Source organism: Oncorhynchus clarkii, chromosome 17 (genome assembly GCF_045791955.1).
Source record: "Oncorhynchus clarkii lewisi isolate Uvic-CL-2024 chromosome 17, UVic_Ocla_1.0, whole genome shotgun sequence".
Taxonomy (NCBI): domain Eukaryota; kingdom Metazoa; phylum Chordata; class Actinopteri; order Salmoniformes; family Salmonidae; genus Oncorhynchus; species Oncorhynchus clarkii.
In genome coordinates this window covers 64648044-64674186 of record NC_092163.1, presented here as the reverse complement: position 1 = coordinate 64674186, position 26143 = coordinate 64648044, and the positions used below count along the sequence as shown (strand labels likewise).

The window sequence follows — 26143 nt, the reverse complement described above, 5'->3', positions numbered from 1 at the left end:
CCAGAAATAAGTCCCTCACTGTTACCTCTTGTTATAGACCCCCCTCAGCTCCCAGCTGTGGCCTGGACACCATATGTGAATTGATTGCCTCCCCCCACCTATCGTCAGAGTTTGTACTGCTAGGTTACCTAAATTGGGATATGCTTAACACACACGCCATTCTACAATTTTAGATAGATGCCCTCAATCACAAATGATCAAGGAACCTACCAGGTACAACCCTAAATCCGTAACCATGGACACCCTCATAGATATCATCCTGACCAACTTGCTCTCTAAATACACCTCTGTTGTCTTCAACCAGGATCTCAGCGATCACTGCCTCATTGCCTGCATATGGGTCCGCGGTCAAACGACCACCTCTCAACACTGTCAAACGCTCCCTAAAACACTTCTGCGAGCAGGCCTTTCTAATCGACCTGGCCCTGGTATCCTGGAAGGATATTGACCTCATCCCGTCAGTAGAGGATGCCTGGTTGTTCTTTAAAAGTGCTTTCCTCACCATCTTAAATAAGCATGCCCCTTTCAAAAAATGTTGAACTAAGAACAGATATAGCCCTTGGTTCACCCCAGACTTGACTGCCCTTGACCAGCACAAAAACACCCTGTGGTGTACTGTACTAGCATCGAATAGTCCCCGCGATATGCAACTTTTCAGGGAAGTCTGGAACCAATACACACAGTCCGTTAGGAAAGCAAAGGCTAGTTTTTTAAAAGTCCTTCCAGACTCCCATTAAGCATCTCCAATCCAAAATTAAATCTAGAATCGTCTTCCTATTTCGCAACAAAGCCTACTTCACTCATGCTGCCAAACTTACCCTTGTATTACTGACTATCCTACCGATCCTCAACTTCGGCGATGTCATTTACAAATTATCCTCCAACAATCTACTCAGCAAACTGGATGCAGTCTATCACAGTGCCATCCATTTTGTCACCAAAGCCCCATATTCTTCCCACCACTGCGACCTGTATGCTCTCGTTGGCTGGTCCTCGTTACATATTCGTTGCCAAACCCACTGGCTCCAGGTCATCTATAAGTTTTTGTTAGGTATAGCTCTGCCTTATTTCAGCTCACTGGTCACCATAGCAACACCCACCCATAGCACTCGCTCCACCAGGTATATTTCACTGGTCATCCCCAAAGTCAACACCTTGTTTGGCCGCCTTTCCTTCCAGTTCTCTGCTGCCAATGACTGGAACGAATTGCAAAAATTGCTGAAGTTGGAGTCTTTTTTTCTCCCTCTCTAACTTCAATCATCAGTTGTCTGAGCAGCTTCCCGATCGCTGCAGCTCTACATAGCCCATTGAACCAACTACCTACCTCATCCCCATTTTTGTTTCTGCTCTTTTGCACACCAGTATTTCTACTTGCACATCCTCATCTGCACGTATATCACTCCAGTGTAAATTGCTAAATTGTAATTACTTCTCCGCATGCTGTCTGCCTATGTGGAGCGGACACGGTCAGTGAGAACAACAGACCAGCTCTTTGTCTCACTGGATTGTGGACACGATTACGACAGCATACTGTCTGACCGGCAGGCCAGTGCTGGGATCTGTGGTGGCACATTCAACACGAGGTGTGGCTGTGTCCTGGGCTCTACTGAGAGGAGTGCCTGTCCACAATGTAGAAAACAGGTATTTTATTTGACCTTTTATATAACCTCTTTTGGCACATAAACTGCTAGCGGAACACCTACGACAACATCCGGTGAAATAATAATAATAATAATCCGAAATTCCAAATACAAAACTTTTAATATTTAACATTCATGAAAATGCAAGTGTCATACATAATTGAAAAGCTTAACGTCTTGTTAATCCAACCGCGTTGTCAGATTTCAAAAATGCTTTACGGCAAATGCATACCATGCGATTATCTGAGGACAGTGCCCCACACCAAAATACTTTTTCAATCAGCACAGGCATCACAAAATCACAAATGGCGATTAAATAAATCACTTACCTTTGAAGATCTTCCACTGTTTGCAATCCCAAGGGTCCCAGCTCCACAATGAATTATTGTTTTGTTCGATAAAGTCCTTCTTTATATCCCAAAAAAGTATGTTTAGTTGGCGCCAACAATCTCAGTAATTCACTCTTTCAACATGCATACAAATGAATCCAAAAAGTTACCAGTAAAGTTCGTCCAAACAAGTCAAACGATGTTTCTAAGTAATCCTCAGGTACTCTAATATCTAAATAAACAATCATATTTAAGACGGAGAATAGTATATTCAATAGGGAAGATAAATAACAAAGAGAGCGCACCTCATTCACACTCCAAGACCACTTTTCTAATGAGAGACCTTGTAGTTCTACCAACTACTTGTTCATTTTTCAAGAAACAAGCCTGAAACCCTTTCTAAAGACTGTTGACATCTAGTGGAAGCCATAGGAACTGCAATCTGGGACCTATCTATTTGTATTTCCCATAGACAAGCACTGAAATGGCCTGTGACCTCAAAAACAAATTATTCCGGATGGATTTTCCTCTGGTTTTTGCTGGCCATATCAGTTCTGTTTTACTCAGGCATTATTTCAACAGTTTTAGAAACTTCAGAGTGTTTTCTATCCAATGCTACCAAGTATATGCATATCCTAGCTTCTGGGCCTGAGTAACAGACAGTTTACTTTGGGCACATCAGTCATCCGAAATTCTGGACAAAAACCAGTATGCTAATGAAGTTAACTATGCAAGTCAGATAAGAACAAATTATTTACAATGACAGCCTAGGAACAGTGGGTTAACTGCCTTGTTCAGGGGCAGAACAACAGATGTTTACCTTATCAGCTCAGGGATTTGATGTAGCAACCTTTTCGGTTACTCGCTCAATGCTCTAACCATTAGGCTACCTACCGCCTCTTCTTCTGCATGTTTATCTTTATCTGTACTCTACCCTCAGGTTAGCATCAGACACATCAACAGGTTGTTCTTTGACATTCATGGTGAAAAATAGGGATCCTCTGCTGACCCAGAGAGTTTGCAGGTATGCCTATACCAGGAGGAAACACTATTTACTCATGAATAGCCTATTGTCAGTGTCACTCATGGCATGTGGATTGGGGTTAATATTATTGTATGATTTGGAGTTTATTCAGTGTTTTGTTTATTACTTCTGCAGAATGAGCTCAATGGAATGAAAGTTGTTTTAAGTACCAAAGGTTAGAGGCCAGTGGATAAAACTGATGCTTGCTTTGATATACCATGTGTCATTATGATGGTGTAGCTATTTTGCATTTGGTACGGCTAAAACATTTACTTGTATTTTTATTCTCAGAGACTCGAGGGACAGACTGAAGATAGTAGAGGGCTTGGAGGAGGCTGTGAACAGGCAGAAGAAAGACCTGAACATTGTGAGGAAGGAGATTGAAGAGAAAGATATGCTCAGCTCACAGGGTAGGATGCCAAGTTGTCAAACACAAAGCCAAATGTATTTACACTCTCGTGTCTACCTGACATGTCTCTAATGTGTATTTTTTATTTTTTTATTTTACCTGTCTGAAAAGGATGAAATACCTGGAGAACCAGCAATGTGAGACCCAGGCTGCCAAGGAGGAAGCCCGATGACTCCGGACCAAAATGAAAACACATGAGAGGTAGCCCGCAGCACACTCACACAATAATAATTAGCACACTATCGTGCCAACATTAACCATACTTTGCTGGCTTGTATATCTTGTGTGTGTGTGTGTGTGCTTCCCAGTCTGGATGTGGTGTTGCAGAATCAGAGAACTGAGGAGTCCATGATCACTGACATGGGTGTTGGCCAGGCTGCATGTGGAGCAGCTTTCCATCTACTGCATTTCTCTCAAGAAGTAAGGAACATCAAACTCATAGCTGCTGTGTGTTACTGTTGCACTATACATTGTCAGGGGCATCAGTGTTGTGTAAGTATATTTATTAAGTAATCCTATTATCCTTGGCAGAGAGTATGACAAGCTAAAAGGGAGCCTCAGATCTTCAAACTAAATGTGTGAAAAGCTCAAAAGGGACGTGTTTGCTTCAAACAACAAGGTAATGCATGTAAACAAAACGCATGAATTGAAATTTTTCTGGGATAATGTCGGTTGTGTCTCTACTTCCGATCTCAGACTGACCGTCTCTCATATCTCTGTAGTTGCATAAAGCCACAATGGAGTTGAACATGACCAAGGATGACATGAAAGCTGTCCAAAATGACTTATTTACATAAATGTTCAGACTGTTTGCTATAACACTTGAAATTGAGTGCAGGTGCATCCTGTTTCAATTGATCATCCTTGAGACGTTTCTACAACTTGATTGGAGTCCACCTGTGGTAAATCCAATTGATTGGACATGATTTGGAAATGCACACACCTGTCTATATAAGTTGACAGTGCATGTCAGAGCAAAAACCAAGCCAGGTTCAAGGAATTGGCTGTAGAGCTCAGAGACAGAATTGTGGCGGTGTAACAGTATTGCTTCCATCCCTCTCCTCGCCCCTACCTGGGCTCGAACCAGGGACCCTCTGCACACATCGACAACAGCTACCCTCCAAGCATCATTACCCATCGCTCCACAATAGCCGCGGCCCTTGCAGAGCAAGGGGAACAACTACTTCAAGGTCTCAGAGCAAGTGACGTCCCCAATTGAAACACTATTAGCGCTCACCACTGCTAACTAGCTAGCCATTTCACATCGGTTACATCAGCACAGATCTGAGGAAGGGTACCAAAACATTTTTGCACCATTGAAGGTCCCCAAGAACAGTGGCCTCCATTCTTGAACAGAAGAAGTTTGGAACCACCAATACTCTTCCTAGAGCTGAAACATGGTGGCAGCATCATGCTGTGGGGATGTTTTTCAGTGGCACTGGGAGACTAGTCAGGATTGAGGGACAGATAAACGGAGCAAAGTACAGAGATTGTTGATGAAAACCTGCTCAGGACCTCAAAGTGGGGTGAAGGTTAACCCTCCAACAGGATAACAACCCTAAGCACACAGCCAAGACAACGCAGGAGTGGCTTCGGGACAAGTCTCTGAGTGGCCCAGCCAGAGCCCAGACTTGAACCTGATCGAACATCTCTGGAGAGACCTGTAAATAGCTGTGCAGCGACTCTCCCCATCCAACCTGACAGCGCTTGAGAGGAGCTTCGGAGAAGAATGGGAGGAACTCCCCAAATACAGGTGTGCCAAGCCTGTAGTGTAATACCCAAGGAGACTCGAGGCTGTAATTGCTGTCAAAGGTGCTTCAACAAAGTACTGAGTAAAGGGTCTGAATAGTTATGTAAATGTAATATTTTAGTTTTCCTAACCCTGTTTTTGCTTTGTCGTTATGGGTTATTGTGTGTAGATTATTGAAGGAAAAAAAACTATTTAATACATGTTACAGCCTTATTCTAAAATAACAAAATGTGGAAAAAGTCAAGGGGTCTGAATACTTTCCGAATGCACTGTAAAGATACCTTCTTGGTAGATCTGGTGTCAGTCACTGATGGGTTATTTCCCCCTTGTCTTTCAGCCCTGCCCCAGTGGAGCTGAAACCGCCCCATCTCCACCAGCCTCCCAACAGTGAGGACATTGCCCTCAACATGACCTTTGACATCATCACCCCTGACCCGGTGTATAAAAGGTTGTCACAGGTCCCATCCAAGAAGATGCATCTGGACCCTGCCGTGTGAGTCTCCCTCTACAGTGTGTCATTGACGAGGAACATATGCTTCTGACACTTATTTTTTAATGAACAGTTATCATGAAGTATTGATCATAATTATCTAGTTTTTTTTGTTTCTCAGGTTGTCGTCCTCACTGACCAAACACCAAGACAAAGCCTCGTTTGGAAGTAAGGTATTTTACCACTTCCAAGGGTTCACTTAACACATGAACAGACTTGCCTCTGGTTAGGATCATTTGCTAAATTACTAATGTAATGTTACATTTTAGAGCAAGATGTGTTGTACATTAGTGTGCATGGCATGCCATAAGCATAAGCATGCCATAACCTTCTCAGGCCAGAGAGGAGGTGGTGCCCATGGATACCTCCTTCCGTAACACCAACCTGTTTAGGAAGAGAACATTCGGCAGCATGCTGGACCCCAAGAGGATTAAACTGGGAGCTGTAGGTTTAACCTGACTCCCTGTCTTGTTCTTGTCAACGATATGACAATGTCGTGGTTACGGTGGACTTGGGGAAGAACCAAATTCTTCCAGCCTGTATCCTTTTCTCAAACCATACAATTCAGGTGTACTGACAGGTATTTTTATTGATATGGGTATTGAAGTAAATATTGTGACTATGTATTTTATCCTCTGATGTCTATTGACAAATATATGTCGTTATACATTTGCTGTAACTAATCTCATAGGAAACCATAGTGGAGGAACATGTGAATGCCATTTGTTATGGAATACCACTTTCCTTAATTCAGCCCCCCCACACCAGTCTCTTTTGTCAGAGATTCACCCGCTCATAAAGGCCAAGAGAAAAAAATGGTTCCCGACCAGCTCCTCCCAAGATCTCCACCTGCCTTACGCTTAACAGTTTTCTGGAGTGACCTGTGACCTTTCCATCCCTGACTGATGCATGTGTGTAAGTTGCACCTCTGACACTAGTGACCAGCCCGTCTGGGGAAATATAGAGGAGCAACCTGAATAGGTTTACCAGTCAGGTAAAAAATAACTTGGACCTCTTACTTGAGGCCCTGCTCCAAGCTTTGGGCATGAATGGGCATAGCTGCTAGTTTGATGAGAATTTGTTTTGGTGTATCGAGACTTCATTTGGCTCATGAAACCCCCTGTCTGTGTTTAGTCATTTTGTGTTGAGACATTTCATTTTTTTCTGGTTTATAATTTTGAGTGTAAGGAAGGGTGCTCTGCTGACTGAAACATATCATTACTAGCATCTGTGAAATGTCAGCCATTTGACTCAGTTGCACATTACACAAATCCAAATTTGATCCATCTTTCACACTTGAACATTTCTTGTTTTACTTACTGTCTGAATATTGTAATACAGCATTGTATTGAATATTTAGAAGTTGTTTCCCACTTGGGGCGGCAGTGAAGCCTAGTGGTTAGAGCATTGGGCCAGTAACCTAAAGGTTGCTAGAGCGAATCCCCGAGCTGACAAGGAAAACATCTGTCGTTCTGCCCCTGAACAAGGCAGTTAACCCACTGTTCCTATGTCGTTATTTTAAATAGGAATTTGTTCTTAACTGACCTGCCTTGTTAAATACATTTTAAAAATTTTTCAAATGCAATTTCTTTTAGATGCATATGTTTACTTGTGATTACTGCATAAGATCTCTTGTCAAAAAATAAACTATTGTTTTTTCATAAACTGTTGCGTGTGGTGTGTTAACCTGTTTGTTTCTCCATTCTAAACAGACCTGGATAGGGTTTGCTGCAAGATGCGTCTCACTATGATACTGTAGTGGAGACATCACCACAGGGCACGTAATGTGCCACACTCTAGTCTCCACACTACAGAATGGTTAGCTTACCCAGTAAGTAGTTCTGTTTTACTGTACAGTTTCAATAAATCTCCCACAATGGTAGCCTCACTCAATGGAAGAAAGCTACAGCTAGGGCCTCCCGGGTGGCGCAGTGGTTAAGGGTGCTGTACTGCAGCGCCAGCTGTGCCATCAGAGTCCCTGGGTTCGCGCCCAGGCTCTGTCGTAACTGGCCGCGACCTGGAGGTCAGGGGGGGCGACGCACAATTGGCCTAGCGTCGCCCGGGTTAGGGAGGGCTTGGTCGGTAGGGGTGTCCTTGTCTCATCGCGACTCCTGTGGCGCAGTGTACGCTAACCAAGGTGGCCAGCTGCTGGCTTCCAGGTTGGATGTGCGCTGTGTTAAGAAGCAGTGCGGCTTGGTTGGGTTGTGTATCGGAGGACGCATGACTTCGTCTCTCCCGAGCCTGTACGGGAGTTGTAGCGATGAGATAAGATACTACAACAATTGGATACCACGAAATTGGGGAAAAAAAAAGGGGTAAAATTAAAAAAAGGAAAAAAAAAAGAAAGCTACTGAGGTGGAATTGTGGGGTATCAAATGGAGTTGTCATTATTCATATATTATTCATATTTTAGTGTAACCGTATTTGAAAATATAAAATGCCTATCAATATCATTTAAAAAATAATTCTGTCACCTTTTTCCCTTAGCCTGAGCATAACCCCGGCAAAGTAAAACATTATCTTACTGCAAATAACATTGTTGCAAACTGAGCCACCACTGCATGGCGTTCGAGCTCACAAAATAGAAACTCAGTACCCCTCAGCACAGCGTTCTGTGATCTAGAAATGTGACCTTAACTGGGCTATCGTGGTTTTGTGGACCATTATGGTGCCACAATATTCATTTACAAATAGGTTTACATAAAATCACTAATTTAAATTAAGGGAAACTTGTAACATTTTGATACCACAAACCTGTGATTTTATGGCACAATATTGACGAACAAAAGTAGGCATTGGAAATACAAATGATATTCCCAGTGAAATCTAGTGTTACCATAACTGTTCTCCCTATCACAACCCCAGCAGCACTGTAAAGATATTTGGAACAATCTAGGGAACTGCCATACATTGTGTAGTGTCTACCATAAGTTGTTCTAACAACGCAATTGTCACAGGTGCCTTACAAAACACAATATCCTGTTCAGAATCAATGGTTTCTTGTATAGAGAGACTGCAGCAGCATATACAAGTCATTACCACTAAAACAATTAACACCGAACAAAAGCATTTACTGTAGATGTTATATTAAAATGGTCCCTTACATGAGGTTTGATCTGGTAGTATTGACGTCAGTAATCAAAATTCCCTACAATTGTTTCTCTCTTTAAAAGTATGTCCTCCATGAACCCTACACGTATTCCAGGATTTAGTAGTGTATAGAAAAGCTAGTTCCTTCCGGTGAAATCAGTAAAAAAGAACGAGTCAAAGTCGTAACACTCATACACACAATACTATGGAAGCATTCATATAATGTACACACAACCCATGTAGTGCTGATAAATCAAGCAAACAAAGCTTCATTGTTTTCAAAATATCCCACTTTGGATCATCCAGTCGGGAAAAGGTTTATCATTTGATCAACTACTGACCCAAATAATTGTCCTGAGGAGAAAAATCAAAGAAGACTATTTCATTGCCATGGTCAATTTGAGATGTCCTACTGTAAAAGGAGACACTGTGTCCTGAAGTCTGGCAAAGCTGTCTACAATGTTCATTGTGTTCTGTTCAGGAATCAGGATGATCCAGGAGGATGATCCAATGTATCAACTGTTCCGTTTACAGTCAGGTCACAGCACTTGTTGCGAGTCAGTCAGTGTTTATTTAGAATGACAAAGTTAGCGTCTCCTTTTCATTTCCATCCCAACCATGTGACAGTGTAGCCTTCACCATTGATCAAAAGCTGTGCTTTGCCAAGAGAGACCATGCTAAGCTGTCATCTGTAAGGCGCCAAGTGTCGCATTCATCTCTGGTTTCCTGCTGGGTTATCTAAAGTGATTGAAGAGAGAGCAATTACTATTGTCTTAGTGAAAAATGAACACTGTAATCTGTTTCTGTCATTGTGAATACATACAGTAACACAGGTGAAGGATCAGTGGACACAGAAAAAAGGGTTCCGAAGGGGTTCTTCGGCTGTCACATAGGACAACCATTATTGGTTACAAGTAGTTAACCTTTTTGGTTCTAGGTGGAACCCTTTCAGTTCCAGGTAGAACCCTTTTGGTTTCCATGTGGAGGTTCTACATGGAACCCAAAAGGTTTCTAAATGGAACTGAAAGGGTTCTACCTGGAACCTAAAAGGGTTCTCCCATGGGGACAGCCGATGAACCCATTTAGGTTCTAAATAGCACCTAAGAGTTCTGACTGGACACCGTCTCTGCTTTACTCACTGTGATCTGTCAGGGACTATGGCACTACTTTTGGACTCTCCGTTCTGCTTGTCTTCTTTCTGGGAGAGTTGTGTGGTCACTGCTGAAGCCACAGCCTTGAAGCTGCGTTTGCGTTTCTGCACGTTCTGCTCCGGAAGGAAGATGATGACATAGACCTTAGGGATGTACAACATGCCGAGCGACACAGTGGCACTCAAGCTCATGGACACCGTCAGGGTGGTGGTCTGGATGAACATCTGGAGCAGATAGAAGGCAGGGTGAAAGTTAACAATAAATACCTCAGTATAAACCTATACATTTGACAATAGGGGTTGGATTGCCTGGCTGGGTACTACGTGAATTGCATGTGTTGCATTCACAACTCAAAATATGATTTTTTAAAATTTGTATTATATATCCTATGCCTGTAATTCCTTCTATTAATCAGAGAATAAAATGTGAATGAGTATATAGTATTCTGAGAATATAATGAGAATACAGTAAACATTCAATAAACAATGTATGGAGGTTGTCTTACATAATATTTTCCATGGCAATCCCCATGACACCTTTATTATGCCTAACTACTATACGATGACTGAAGAAGCTATATGATGAGAAGTCTCAGAGGTACACAGCATACAGACGTTGTTTCTTCATCTGAACGTTCAGGAGCTGTTCTGAATGACTGTGTGATAATGCTCTCGGTAGCCGATGTGAGCAAGACCTTTAAACAGGTCAACATTCACAAAGCTGCAGGGCCAGACAGATTACCAGGACGTGTACTCAAAGAATGCGCGGACCAACTGTCAAGTGTCCTCACTGACATTTTCTCTCCCTGACCGAGTCTGTAAAACCTACATGTTTCAAACAGGCCACCATAGTCCCTGTAACCAAGGAAGCGAAGGCAACCTGCCTAAATGATTACTGCCCCGTAGCACTCAAGTCGATAGCCATGAAGTGCTTTGAAAGGCTGGTCATGGCTCACATCAACACCATCCTCCCGGATACCATAGACCCACTCCAATTTCCATACCGCCCCAACAGATCCACAGATGATGTAATCTCAATCACACTCCACACTGCCCTTTCTAATCTGGACAAAATGCTGTTCATTGATTACAGCTCAGTATTCAACCCCATAGTGCCCACGAAGCTCATCACTAAGATAAGGACCCTGGGACTAAACACCTCCCTCTGCAACTGGATCCTGGACTTCCTGACGGGCCGCCCCCAGGTGGTAAGGGTAGGCAACAACACATCTGCCACGCTGATTGTCAACACTGGGGCCACTCAGGGCTGTGTACTCAGTCCCCTCCTGTACTCCCTGTTCACCCACGACTGCGAGGCCAAACACGACTCCAACACCATCATTACATTTGCTGATGACAATAGTGGTAGGCCTGATCACCGCCAACGATGAGACAGCCTATAGGAAGGAGGTCAGAGAACTGGCAGTGTGGTGCCAGGAAAACAACCTCTCCCTCATTGTGAGAAAGACAAAGGAGCTGATCATGGACTACAGGAAAAGGCTGGCCGAACAGGCCCCCATTAACATCGATGGGGCTGTAGTGGAGCGGGTCGAGAGTTTCAAGTTCCTTGGTGTCCACATCACCAATGAACTATCATGGTCCAAACACACCAAGACAGTCATGAAGAGGGCATAACAAAACCTTTTCCCCCTCAGGAGACTGAAAAGATTTGGCATGGGTACCCAGATCCTCAAAATGTTCTACAGCTGCAACATCGAGAGCATCCTGCCTGGTTGCATCACCGCCTGGTATGGCAACTGCTCGGCATCAAACCATAAGGCGCTACAGAGGGTAGTGAGTACAGCCCAGTACATCACTGGGGCCAAGCTTCCTGCCATCCAGGATGTATATAATAGCCGGTGTCAGAGGAAAGCCTATAAAATTATCAGAGACTTCAGTCACACATGTCAGAGACTGTTTTCTCTGCTACCGCACGGCAAGCGGTACCAGAGCGCCAAGTCTAGGTCCAAAAGGCTTATTAACAGCTTCTACCCCCAAGCCATAAGACTGTTGAACAATTAATCAAATGGCCACCTGGACTATTTACATTGACCCCCTTCCTTTGTTTTTACACTGCTGCTACTCGCTGTTTATTATCTATGCATAGTCACTTCACCCCTACCTACATGTACAAATTACTCAACTAACCTGTACCCCCGCACATTGACTCGGTACCAGTACCACCTGTGTATAGCCTCGTCATTGTTATGCTATTGTAACTTTTTATGATTTTAAATGTTTTACTTTAGTTTATTTGGTCCATTTTTTCTTAACTCTTCCTGAACTGCACTGTTGGTTTAGGGCTTGTAAGTAAGCATTTCATGGTAAGGTCTATACTTGTTGTATTCGGCGCATGTGACAAATAAAGTTTGATTTGATTAGATTTTAGACGGCTGTGTTTTTAGCCGAATAGATTTATAACCCAGTAACTATAAACACTGAGGAGTGGTGCTCTATTCATGGGTATTTTAGCTAATCATCTTGGTGTTCCTCTGTTGTCAGCCTGGCAACAACAGTAATGAGAACTGACTTGTGGTCTGAGTCCAATGCACTGACAATTCAAAAGCAGTACACCTCATGAATTAATAAATAGCTACATGGCACAATATCCTGAGGGGATAACCCACATATCTTTTCATTTCTATATTCTCTGTCCTCTTCTTTGTTATGGTTTTTATTGGCTCTCAATGACCTGGCCAGCACTGATGTGGCAACGCATGGATGACCAGAGAGCACCGTTCACATGAGTTAATATTAAAGACATCACGACCCCAGGCTAGTGCTAGGTACAGTATGGCTCAGCAACTAAGTGGCATTGAAATATGACAAAGAGCAGTTCTAATGAGACCCAAAGGCAATACAGACCAGAGAGAGATATTTTCTTATCATGTGCATCAGCAATCAAGTCAACCATCCAGACCACACACATTGAAGCAAGTCAGTAGAAAATGTAAAAACATAGCCAACCCTAAGTTTGCCGTGCTCTCCCAAATCTAACACCTTCCATTCACACTTCCCTAATGATCAGCATGCAATTGACACTTTTCTGAGTACCTCTCAAAATCTAATGCATCAATACCCCTGCATTCCTACCTAATAACACTGTTTTACTGTTATTGTGCTGTTATAATACTGTCTGCAACTAATGCAATCTGACAACTAAATGTTATTCATGCTATATTTAGACATTCTAAGCTATGAGTAACTGTGTAATTGTTATAATACTGTCTGCAACTAATGCAATCTGACAACTAAATGTTATTGATGCTATATTTAGACATTCTAAGCTATGAGTAACTGTGTAATTGAAAAGCATGTATGGGGTATTTGTTGTCACTCTGGGACCCATTTTGTCCCTGAGCTCATCTGACCTCATTTCTGAGTTCCCCCATCTTTGATTAATTTCATTTCCATTTGCAGAGGGTAAAATACTTTTAATTCACCTGGGGGTTGGATCATTTCAGTTTGACTCACTCTTAATAACACACCCTACTAGTCTGAATAAACTTCCATCTTTTAAATCTTGACTATTGTTCCACTGCTTTGTAAGCATAGAAATAAGCCACAAGGTAAATTGGCATCTGTCATTCAAGGAAGAGGATGCTGAACATACTGTGAGTACGACAGGTAACAAACTAGCATTTAATAACAGTGTTGACAGTTCTTCAATAGAGAAGTTAGCTCTAGAACCAATTCTAGAAAACATAGTTTATGGTTGCTTAAAAAAAAAATGTTTTATCAAAAATGTACATTTTTCCTGCAGGGTAAATACCAGCAATTATATAAATATAACATTGAATTTCAAACCTTCTCAGTAGACTGGGCTGTGCCAAAGAAGATGGGCACAAAGGCCAGCCACACGATGCAGGTGGTGTACATGGTGAAGCCAATGGGTTTCGCCTCGTTGAAGGTCTCTGGCACCCCTCTGCTCTTGATGGCGTACACAGTGCAGGTCACCATCAGCACGATACTGTAGCTTAAGCAGAGGACCAGGGCCAGGTCGGACATGTCACATTTCAGGACCCCACGTGCAAACTCTGGGTTGGGCGGGTGCTGCTCCTCATAGTCTATGATGGTGTGTGGGGGCACCACTCCGAACCAGATGAAAACTCCAAGTAACTGTGGATATACACAGAATTAGCAAAATATTGATGTGGCCCATGGTTCAGCCGTTCGATCTAATTCTACTGTATACCATTCCAGACACCATTTCCTATGTCTTTAACAAAAAACACTGTTGTATTACTGCCTCGTTTTCATCACATGCAGTAGGAGAGAGGCAGAAACCCACTCACCTGCACTCCAATGAGTATAAAGGTGATGATGAGCTGAGAAGCAGGGCTGATGAACGGAGGTGGCGTGACTGCTTTCTTGCCCTGCTCAAAAATACGGTAAATGCGGTTGGTCTTGGTGAGCATAGCTGAGTAGGTAATACACATGCCCAGGCCCAGCAGCAGCCTGCGGAATGCACATACTGGGGCGCTGGGCTCTGCGATCATGAGGAAGGTGATGAGGTAGATGAGGAAGATGCCTGTCAGGAGAACATAGCTGAGCTCCCGGCCGGAGGCCCGGACGATGGGGGAGTTGTTAAAGCGGATGAAGGTGATGATGCATCCAGAGGTGGCTAAGATGCCCAAGACAGCCAGGAACACAGGGATGATGGCCCAGGGGGAGCTCCACTCCAGCTTGATAATGGGTGTGGACCGGCAGCCCGTCCGGTTTGGCATGGGACGCATGTCGAAGGGACACATGTCACAGTTTAGCTCATCCAGCTGGTACTGATATCCGTCACACAGCTCGCAGTGCCAGCAGCAGGGCACACCCTTCACCATCTTCTTCCTCTCTCCTAACTCACAGGGGAAACTGCACACCGAGTCAGGGACTGCACTGTCCCCACCCGACCACTGCATCTCCTCAGCCTTCCACAGAAACAGAGACAGAAACAGACACAGTGACAGAAACCATGCTGAAGAACATCAAGTGATAAAAACACTGATAAAGTGAACATCAACATAGCTAAATGAAAAAGGCCAAAACAAATGTTTACATTGAGTCGCAGATAGTTTGTCCACTGGCCAATACACCGGTAGCCAGGGTTGGTGGTGTTTGAGAGCTGGAACTGGAAGATGTCATAGCGACCAGGAGCATCTCCATTCTCATTGAACATGACCCCAGTCCCTGCACTGCCTGTTGGATAGAGGAGCAAGGATTTTCAACAGGGCTACCCACTATTGGGCAGTATATTGTATGCACCATAAAGGGTCAGTAGTGTTCCCTGGTGGAATGCCTAAACCTTTGACCAAAGAAAAATGTAACATTAGAGGAGGTGAACCTATAAGACTTATGCAACCAGGGCAAAGCTGAGCATAAGATTCTTCCTGTGGAGGGTTCTTTTCCATACATGATGCTATTCTTTCTGTACTCTCTGGTCTGTTGCCTTAACACTATAGCTTGTTCCTGCCTGTTCTGTTCAGGCATTCAATCAGAGAGGGCTTTCTATACAAAGGTCATCCACTAAGAGGGAAAAGGAAATAGCTATGCTTTCATAGAAAGCTCCTTGGACTCCAAACAGTGATAAAGAAGTGTATTTTTTATGAACGATGGAGCTAAAAAGAGGAGTGTGTCTTGTGTATGAAGAAAGAAGAGAGGCAGCCCTGGGGAAGAAGAGTGCATTGAAGGGATGTGCTGTGTACTGTGGCTTAGTACATTAGCAGAGATCCCAAGGCTAATGCAGAGTGCAGTGCTGTCTTCAGACTGAACTCCCTCCACACTCTTCTCTTAAACCCATGGGACGTGATGGGAACCAGAAGTGGAAAAGGCTTCATGAAGCCATGCATTAGGCACACCATGTCATTTCAATGTGGAAATCTGGGTAACATTTGGTTGAGAAGTTGATCAATGAGATTTCAACATGTATTCACCCACTCAGAAAGGCAGCCAGAAGGTTGTTGAATTCTCAATGTGTTATCACTATGCTTTCAACAATCTTAAAGCACAACCAGATTCCAATTGAAAAACAATGTCAGAATTTTGGTTTAGCTGTCATCTAAATGTATTATCACTGCACTTTCAACCATTTAAAATCACAACAAAGTTAATAACATTTTACTGCAGTTGGCTAAATCAGGGTCACACAGAGTGTTTCTTGGTAGTCTTAAATAAATCTACTTTGAAACAAAATTAGGGGCTTAAAAAAATGAAGACACCTGTATCACAATATTACACGTTATAAAAATCACAGAACACTGAAATATAACAAAACAGTTTCAAATATAAAAAACATTCCACCCATGACCCCACTAAAGGGTGATTTGGTATTTTGACTGCAGGAAAGGTCTACAATGGGAATACAAAATCAGATACTTTGTATTATATCGCTGTGCTTCATCTATTAGCACAACTAAATGACCTGGATTGACTTTGTATTATATTGCTGTGCTTCATCTATTAGCACAACTAAATGACCTGGATTGCAGTTGAGATTACATTAAAAGTGTAAGTGATAAATGCCGTTCAAGATTCTGCACAGATTAATGTAGCAATTGTGAAGATCTCCACAGACCTGGGATCTTTGCATGCTATCTCTTCAACATGCACACTTTCTATGATAACATAAGAAAACATTTATAGTTACAGTAACCTCAAAATGTGGCCATGGACGTGTCCCTCATTTTAGGTTGAATAAATACTGATACATTAGTTTGTAAGATAGCCTTAACTTTAGGCTATTTACTGTATTTTAAAAGTCATATTGAATTGTACCCAACCAAATATCACAATTTAAAGGAGATTTATCTAGTACTTGGACAGTTTCATCTGAGCCTCTTGCTTAATCCTATTCTTTAACTCGTTTTTGGGGTTTAGTTGGAGACGTGAATCCAACATATGATTTATTTGTCGACAAGTTCATAGGCTATTTACTGTATTGCAAAGTTATATTGAATTGTGTTTGTTTGTCAACGCATCAACATATTAACATTTAAATGAGATGTATCTTTTGTGCCATGGAATTGGTCTGGCTTTAATTCCAGTTTGTCCGGATTCATGTTTCCATATCAACCAAAAATCTAAGTTAAAGAATAGGACTAAATCAAATCAAATGATTTAAAGTGCATTTAAAGTTTGATTTGATTTTGTCTTATTCTTTAAATTAGATTTTTGGTTGAGATGGAGATGTGAATCCAACATATTAATTATTAACTTGAACATTACATGTGAAATCAACTTGAAACCAGCTTGAAACATTAGGGCCTATATATATTGTCTATTTTTAGTTTAATTCTAGGTTGAATTGAAACAATAGCAGTTGATGACTTTGCAAATGCTTTATAGGCCTAAATAGAAGTGTGAAGTTTACATACGCTTAGGTTGGAGTCATTAAAACTTGTTTTTCAACCACTCTGCTTATTTCTTGTTAACAAACTATAGTTTTGGCAAGTCGGTTAGGACATCTACATTGTGAATGACAAGTAATTTTTCCAACAATTGTGTACAGACATATTATTTCACTTATAATTCACTGTATCACAATTCCAGTGGGTCAGAAGTTAACATACACTAAGTTGGCTGTGCCCTTAAACAGCTTGGAAAATTCCAGAAAATGATGTCATGGCTTTAGAAGCCTCTGAAAAGCTAATTGTCAGTTAGCTTATCAGTTGAGTTGAGTCAATTGGAGGTGTACCTGTGGATGTATTTCAAGGCCTACCTTCAAACTCAGTGCCTCTGCATTACATCATGGGAAAATCAAAACAAATCAGCCAAGAACTCAGAAAAAAAATTGTACCACAAGTCTGGTTCATCCTTGGGGGCAATTTCCAAACGCCTGAAGGTACCACGTTCATCTGTACAAACAATAGTACACAAGTATAAACACCATGGGACCACGCAGCCGTCATACCACTCAGGAAGGAGACGTGTTCTGTCTCCTATAGATGAACGTACTTTGGTGCGAAATGTGCAAATTAATCCCAGAACAACAGCTAAGGACCTTGTGAAGATGCTGGAGGAAACAGGTACAAAGTATCTATATAGTAAAACGAGTCCTAGTCCTAGAACGACACCTGCCTCTGATTGAGAACCATACCAGGCCAAACACATAAACACAACATAGAAAAAAGAACATAGACTACCCACCCCAACTCACGCCCTGACCAAACTAACACAAAGACATAATAAAGGAACTAAGGTCAGAACGTGACAATGGAAGCAAGTCCACACAGCAATTGTATTTACTTTGCTGCTCTTTTGCACACCAATATCACTACTTACACACCATCATCTGCTCATCATAATCTGCTCATCTATCACTACAGTGTTAATCTGCTAAATTGTAATTACTTTGCTACTATGGCCTATTTATTGCCATACCTCCTCATGCCATTTGCACACACTGTATATAGACTTTCTTTTTTTCTATTGTGTTATTGACTGTACGCTTGTTTATTCCCTGTAACTCTGTGTTGTTGTTTCTGTCGCACTGCTTTGCTTTATCTTGGCCAGGTTGCAATTGTAAATGAGAACTTGTTCTCAACCAGCTTACCTGGTTAAATAAAGGTGAAATTAAAAGAAAAATTAAAAAATTATTGGGCACAGACAACAGCACAAAAGCAAGAAGGTAGAGACAGTAAGAGTGTCCATGATTGAGTCTTTGAATGATGAGATGGAGATAAAACTGTCCAGTTTGAGTGTTTTTGACAGCTCGTTACAGTTGCAGCGAACTGAAAAGAGGAGCGACCCAGGGATGTGTGTGCTTTGGGGATCTTTAACAGAATGTGATTGGCAGAACGGGTGTTGTATGTGGAGGATGAGGGCTGTAGTATGTATCTCAGATAGGGGGAGTGAGGCCTAAGAGGGTTTTATAAATAAGCATCAACCAATGTTGCAACATCTAGCCTTCCCAGAAGATAGCAGCAAAGGGGGGACCAACTCCATATTAACGCCCATGATTTTGGAATAAGATGTTCGACGAGCAGGTGAACACATACTTTTGGTCTTGTAGTGTACTTTATACAAGGTTTGTCTATGCTGAAAATGTGTTACAATGATGACACAATCCTGTGGTTGAAATTCCACCCTCAAAACAACAGTTGATAACTTTCAAATCCAATGTATTTTCCAATTAAATTACACGTCACAATACGTTGACAAATTACGTTGACACAACATTGATTCAACTGGTTTGTGCATTTTCTCTATACACTTTCTAACCATTTTTTAAAATAATTTAATTTATCAAGAATATATTCTGATTTGACAGCAACAACAAAAATAAAAGTCAGGATGGAAAATATATTTTCAAACTTGATTTAAACAAAGTGTATAGAATGTTCCAAGACCTGATTGATTGCTGCTCCAATGGAATCCCTCAAGACCCTAAGAGCTGTTGGAAATTACCGCCTGCCTGAAACCTCTACCTGTTTTGGTAGGATGGAGTTTTGGCCTTCCATGGTGACATCATCATGCACTAAATTAGTTAAAAGACCACTCAAACCACTCCCAGACAGTCCTAGCAAAAGTTGTGTTTGAGAAATTGCCATTTGCTAAGAAGCAATTTTTGTACTTAATCGTTATCCAGAAATGATATTGTTATTGCGATAAAAACGGACCTTTAATGACCCGTGCTCCCTACATTTCCAACTCACCATTAAAGTTGACTGAGCGAATGTATTGGAGCAGCTTACTCCCTTCCACTGGGTCCATCTTCTCACAGACACCCATGGAGCCCGGACAGAGGTCCAGGTGCATGCTGTGTAAGGCATGGGCCATGACATACACCGCGTCAATCACAAACTGTACCTTCCCTTCCTGCTCATACTGAGATTCCTGAGCGATTCTCTCTTCACCTGAAGAAGGGAGGAAGGGTGGCATACAATGGTTAAAGCCAGTGTAGCCTATAAATAAATCTGCTGATTTGAGCTATAAAATATGTCAGAAGTAACCTCTTCTCCTACCTGTACATTTTCTCCTACCAAGGTCGTACTTGATACCTGCTCGGGTCAGTTTACATTTGAAGTCGTCCTCCCAGTATTCAGCAAACCAGATGTTCCTTCTGTTGTTTTCCAGAGATCTTGAGGTGAAGTAGTTGTCAAACCCTTGGCAAAGAACCAACAGAGGACAAACAGAACATCACTATCACCATATGTTTAAGACTTTCCCATCACCCACTGAAGTTAAAGTCATACTGAATACCAAAATATAATGTATCTCTGCAATACCTTTTCCATATGTTTTCCTTACCGTCGATGGAGGCCCGCTTAGGGAGGATGGTGACAGCCCCCTCAGCCACATCCTCCTGGTCCAGGATGGGCGAGCTCTTGGCCCCCCAGCTGTCAGAGCCCACAAAAAGGAAGTGACCCGTCAGGTTGGCCCTCTTTGCTGCCTCTAAGACACGTCTGTGAGAAGTGGTGGTAAGACATTAGCACACTGGTCCTTTAGTAGCTCTAGACTCTATAAGAACTTGGTACTGTAGAGCTTAGAGAACAAGTAGAACATGGTGGTTATGTGACAACCTTCCTATGGAAAGGAAAAGTTACTACTTAGTTACCACTCACCTGATGTCGTCCTCATTGGCAAAGATGATGACCCCACGAGCATTAGAGGTCTCCATTAATCTCTTAATGATCTTATCAAAGCCCCCTGGTTTGGGCTCTCGGGGGATTTTAATGGATTGGGCGATGCATAGACCTCCTGAATAAAGGGAGAAGAAAGACACAAGATTCAAACCATCAAGGTGTTTCTTCATTGGACCTCATATCCTCCCCATACAGTACCATCAATTGCAACACCATAGTGGCCATGGTTACGCTACATCAGAAAATGTCAATTTACCACTAAATTCAGTACAAACCTGCCTCTCGAGATATCTGGAGGAAGGCATCGACACCACTCTCTCCGTAATTTCCTTCTGAGGCCAGTGTAGATACGTAGTTCCACCCCATAGCCTTGACGATGTCCACCATGGCCTGGGCCTGGTAGGAGTCAGGAGGGACCACACGGGAAAAGAACTCATAACGGCTTTTGTCACTCAGCTCTGGAGCCGTGGACGCATAACTAATCTGGGGGATCTGAAAGATACAGATGTTACATGATGTTAATGGCTGCATGTGCTGAACTTTAAAAAGATACCAGAGACAATCATTAGATTCAAAAGGACGGTTACTGGATGTTGGAAAGTTACTGAACCATGTGGGCCTTTCTCTGCAGCACCAGACACCATGTGTCATTTATCAAATCAATCTTCGTCTGGATAAATCATACACACAGTTGGTAAACAAACAACATAATACCACATTGACAGGCATTTTGTCCCAAAACAACACTATAATGGAGGGTGCTGAATAGTTCTCACTTGTCCAGCCAATGTAATCCACTGGAACATTCATACAGTGTAATATTGCTACAGCAATAACTACTGGTCTGTGTCGGCCATAAAAGCCAACGTCATGGTAAAATACAGATGATAAATTTCACCGCAGTAAAAGCATTTGTTTGGAAAAAAATTGATGAGAAGATTAATTTACTGGTGTGCTACTTCATTAATGACACAGTTTATGCGAGTGGTCTTGGCTCTGACCCCACTAATGCCTGCCCATGGTTTAATGAGAGGTTCTTTGGAGGGATGAGGAGAGAAAGGTAGACACAAGGGGCTGTGAAGGGAGAAGGAGAGAAGAGGGAGAGAACCATTTCACAGATTATCTGGAAGGATTATATGGGTTTTAGTCAAATTACGTTAAGCACAGAGGGAGAGAGACAGAGATCAAGAGACAAGGTTACCATTTCTCAGCTGTAAGCCATACAATATATTTAATTCTGATGGCCACGTGCAGCTTAAATTTGTTGCTTTACTTTCACCCTTTCCCTCTAGTGGGAACATTCGTATATTACTCTGATACAGATCTAAGATCTTAATTTGATCACCCTGTTGCAAGTGAACTTTCCTGCACTGCAGGACATGTTAATCTTGTAGTGTATTTGAGGTTTAAAAAGACTTTTGAAGTTTGTAATTTCCACTTTGAAATTTCAGACTTGATTTTCCCTTACGAAAAATATATCAACCCCTACAAAAATGTCCAATAATTATAATCCACATAATAATTCACATTTCCTGTTGCTGCAGGATAGATTTCTTGCTGTTGTAAACTGGCTCAAATTAAGATCCCACATCTGCATGAATACCATATATGGCTCCAACTACACTGCTCAAAAAATAAAAGGAACACTTAAACAACACAATGTAACTCCAAGTCAATCACACTTCTGTGAAATCAGACTGTCCACTTAGGAAGCAACACTGATTGACAAAGTTCACATGCTGTTGTGCAAATGGAATAGACAACAGGTGGAAATTATAGGCAATTAGCAAGACACCCCCATTAAAGGAGTGGTTCTGCAGGTGGTGACCACAGACCACTTCTCAGTTCCTATGCTTCCTGGCTGATGTTTTGGTCACTTTTGAATAGGGTTGTGCTTACAGCCCAACACCGTGCAGGACGTTTGGCATTTGCCAGAGAACACCAAGATTGGCAAATTCACCACTGGCGCCCTGTGCTCTTCACAGATGAAATCAGGTTCACACTGAGCACATGTGACAGACGTGACAGAGTCTGGAGACGCCGTGGAGAACGTTCTGCTGCCGGCAACATCCTTCAGCATGACCGGTTTGGCGGTGGGTCAGTCATGGTGTGGGGTGGCATTTCTTTGGGGGGCCTCACAGCCCTCCATGTGCACGCCAGAGGTAGCCTGACTGCCATTAGGTACCGAGATGAGACCCCTTGTGAGACCATATGCTGGTGCGGTTGGCCCTGGGTTCCTCCTAATACAAGACAATGCTAGACCTCATGTGGCTGGAGTGTGTCAGCAGTTCCTGCAAAAGGAAGGCATTGATGCTATGGACTGGCCCGCCCGTTCCCCAGACCTGAATCCAATTGAGCACATCTGGGACATCATGTCTCGCTCCATCCACCAACGCCTCGTTGCACCACAGACATTCCAGGAGTTGGCGGATGCTTTAGTCCAGGTCTGGGAGGAGATCCCTCAGGAGACCATCCGCCATCTCATCAGGAGCATGCCCAGGCGTTGTAGGGAGGTCATACAGGCACGTGGAGGCCACACACACTACTGAGACTCATTTTGACTTGTTTTAAGGACATTACATCAAAGTTGGATCAGCCTGTAGTGAGGTTTTCCACTTTAATTTTGAGTGTGACTCCGAATCCAGACCTCCATGGGTTGATAAATTGATTTCCATTGATCATTTTTGTGGGATTTTGTTGTCAGCACATTCAACTATGAAAAGAAAAAAGTATTTAATAAGAATATTTAATTCATTCAGATCTAGGATGTGTTATTTTAGTGTTCCCTTTATTTTTTGAGCAGTGTATATAGTCTTTTGTTGGGGAGAGTGAAATTCAATACACCAAACATTGATAACATCAATAGTAACATTCATTTCCAATATTTACATTCCAACACAAATTCCTAAAACAACATTAAGCCTCCTTTAAACCAAAAGACAAGGATGACATCAATTATCTTCAGAAATCAATTGATTATGGCTGTCAGACAAATGTCTATCAAAAAATAAATAGACTGTTCTGCTATGTTGCAACCCTATCAGGTTATTTGGCCATGCCATGTATATTGTCAGTGCCATGTGTGTTGAGTTCAATGACATTTACAGGGATCTCTGACCTCAACTCTATAGACAAACCTTACCCTTCCCAGAGCTCTTACAATTCACTCTCAAGACCAGGACAACTCAAACGTTTAATAAATACCACAGAGAACATGTAGTTCAGATGTCATGTTAGAATATTATGTATTGTGATTAAAATGAGAGAACAATCATATTAAATCATGAAAATTACGCTTTTAAACAAATTCTCTCTGACTCTGGTATTAGATAGAGGTGATGCAATGCGTATTAAATCAGACTGAGGACATCACACATCAGACTCTATCTGAGTAACTGTGCAAACTCTAGAACGGTACATTATGGGATGGAACTTAAGGATTTTGGGCACTGGCCAGCTAGTAGACCACATTTTTAAGTAGCCCAGGTCCAAAATCTGTGCCATGCAATATTTGAAAACACAGTTTCTTGTGCAGCAGGCTAGTTGGACACATTTTCTACAAGTCTGGTCTAAAGAATACTAGCCTCTGACTAGCAGGCTGACTTAATTTCCATCCCTGAGTACATACGTACAGGACAAGCCCACCTTTTAGTTAAATCTGCAGAACACCGGTTAGAAAGTTGCTGATATCGTAGAACCAATGTCATCCCTCTGGCCTGATGCTCCATTTTCAGACTGGGTCTTGAGCTGCTGAGAGGGGCTTAATGGAGGATGGGATCTATAATTCTGTAGTTAACATCTTCACGATATGCAAGTTGACGCCTTGGTTCCCAACTAATAGCTCTCCATAAAGAGAATTAACTAGTGACAGAAGACTAGAGATGGTAGATGCTTAGCTTCTTGAACCTGAAGATTATTGAACCTAGTTGAAATGGCTAGTTTTAACAGCGACATTTCTAGATTACTAGTGGGTCATTAATGAGTCATGTCACTGAGGGATTTAGGCAGCCTTAGTGTCCCGTTATAGCAATCAGCAGTGCATCTTATATTGAGTTTGTGTGAAATGAAACAGTTGAGGAAAATGCCAGGGTGTGAGTTCACAGCTGATTCATCAGGAAAACCTATTCGCGGCTCAGAACATGGATTCACAGGGGAATAGCGTTCACTTTCCATAGACGTCATACCCTACTGCTACATCCCACTGGGCACAGACGTTAGTTCAATGTGTAATTTTGATTTATATCAAAACACACAATTGCCCCACACATTACATAATGTAAAGGTATATTAAAGGTCCGATGTAGCTGTTTTTATCTCAATATAAAATCATTTCTAGGTAACAATTAAATAACTTTTATTAAAATGGTCAAAAAGAAACAAAAGTAGCTTTTGTTTCTCAAGAAAGAATTTAGCCAAGATTGTGTGGGAGTGGTTTGAGTGGGGAGGGAAAAACTGAAAATGTGCTGTTATTGGCAGAGGTTTGGAGCTCTCTTTCTTATTGGTCTATTTTAACTGCATGGTGATGTCACCATGGAAGGCCAACACTCCTTCCCACCAAACCAGGAAGACATTTCAGACAGTTTTTTCAAACAGTTCTTACACTAAAGGCATTATCATAATTTCCACAATTTCACAGTATTATTCCAACCTCATAGTGTGGAAATATATATAAAACATAGGAAAATCTAGTTTTTGACTGCACTGGGCCTTTAACTCTGCTGAAGAATATATGTACGTGTGTGAGGATAATGCTGTAGCATGGGAATATAGTACAGTGAGGGCTGCAATGCACAGCACAAGAAGGAGTCTCACCGCAAAGAGTCTCAGCACGTTGGCCACCATGATGGACACTGAGCTGCCGGATGCCCCGATTACTCCGACCACCCTCTCCGGTTTGGGAATGATGGGTGGCTCGCCATTAGAGCAACGCACGTCCGAATTATCCTTCTGGATGAGGGCCTGGACGAAGGTTAGCGACTGCTCCAGGGCGTAGGTGTCTCTAGAACAGGTGTCCAGGATTCTGGCCCCCAGTGTGATGTTAGGCAGAAGGTCAGGGTCACTGTTGATCTGATCCAGGGCATACAGCATGGCCTCCATACGGTGGATACCTTTCTCCCGCTTGATCTCCCCACAGGGCACACCGGCTGGCCCACGGGAGTGCACTGGGAACAGGCCACCCAGGGTGATGTCCCCCTCAATCTTGATGGAGTGTGGTTGTGTGCCCTGCTGAGCCCATGTCTCTGGACTTAGACCCAGAAACAACATTAACAGTAACCTGGGAAATGTTGTTACATGACATCCAAAAGGTGGACCAAACCCACAGCAGGACTGCGATTTGTGGCTCTGTGATGTCATGATTTTGGCCATCAAAGGTTCCTGTATCCAGTGTTAAAGTACCAGGCTCCTCCCTCTACCTTTGATACCTGTGAACAGTTTAATGAGGACATGTTGGTCTTTGGTTAAGTTAAATACATCTGTATAGCTTTCATTACATACATTTTAAACTAACACTGCATGAGTCAAATAACTGTTTATCATACAAATTGATCTGCAAATGCTCTAACCATGGCAGCAGAAATTACAATACACAATGTCTTGACATCACTGGCATATATACTGAACAAAAATATGAATGCAACATGTAAAGTGTTGGTCCCATGTTTCATGAGCTGAAATAAAAGATCCCAGAA

General features: G+C 42.3%; 1 protein-coding gene across 1 annotated transcript; it reads right to left on the bottom strand.

Annotated features, from left to right (window-relative positions):
• Positions 1-9867: 9867 nt before the first annotated feature.
• Positions 9868-25728, bottom strand: LOC139371272 (glutamate receptor, metabotropic 6b). Its single transcript, XM_071111554.1, has 10 exons — positions 25266-25728; positions 20729-20945; positions 20433-20568; positions 20119-20273; positions 19833-19973; positions 19524-19724; positions 14930-15069; positions 14178-14801; positions 13690-14001; positions 9868-10107 (listed from the first exon to the last, which is right to left on the bottom strand). Exons 1-10 carry the CDS (start codon positions 25716-25718, stop codon positions 9868-9870), a joined length of 2619 nt encoding a protein of 872 aa, XP_070967655.1. The 5' UTR covers positions 25719-25728.
• Positions 25729-26143: the final 415 nt, after the last annotated feature.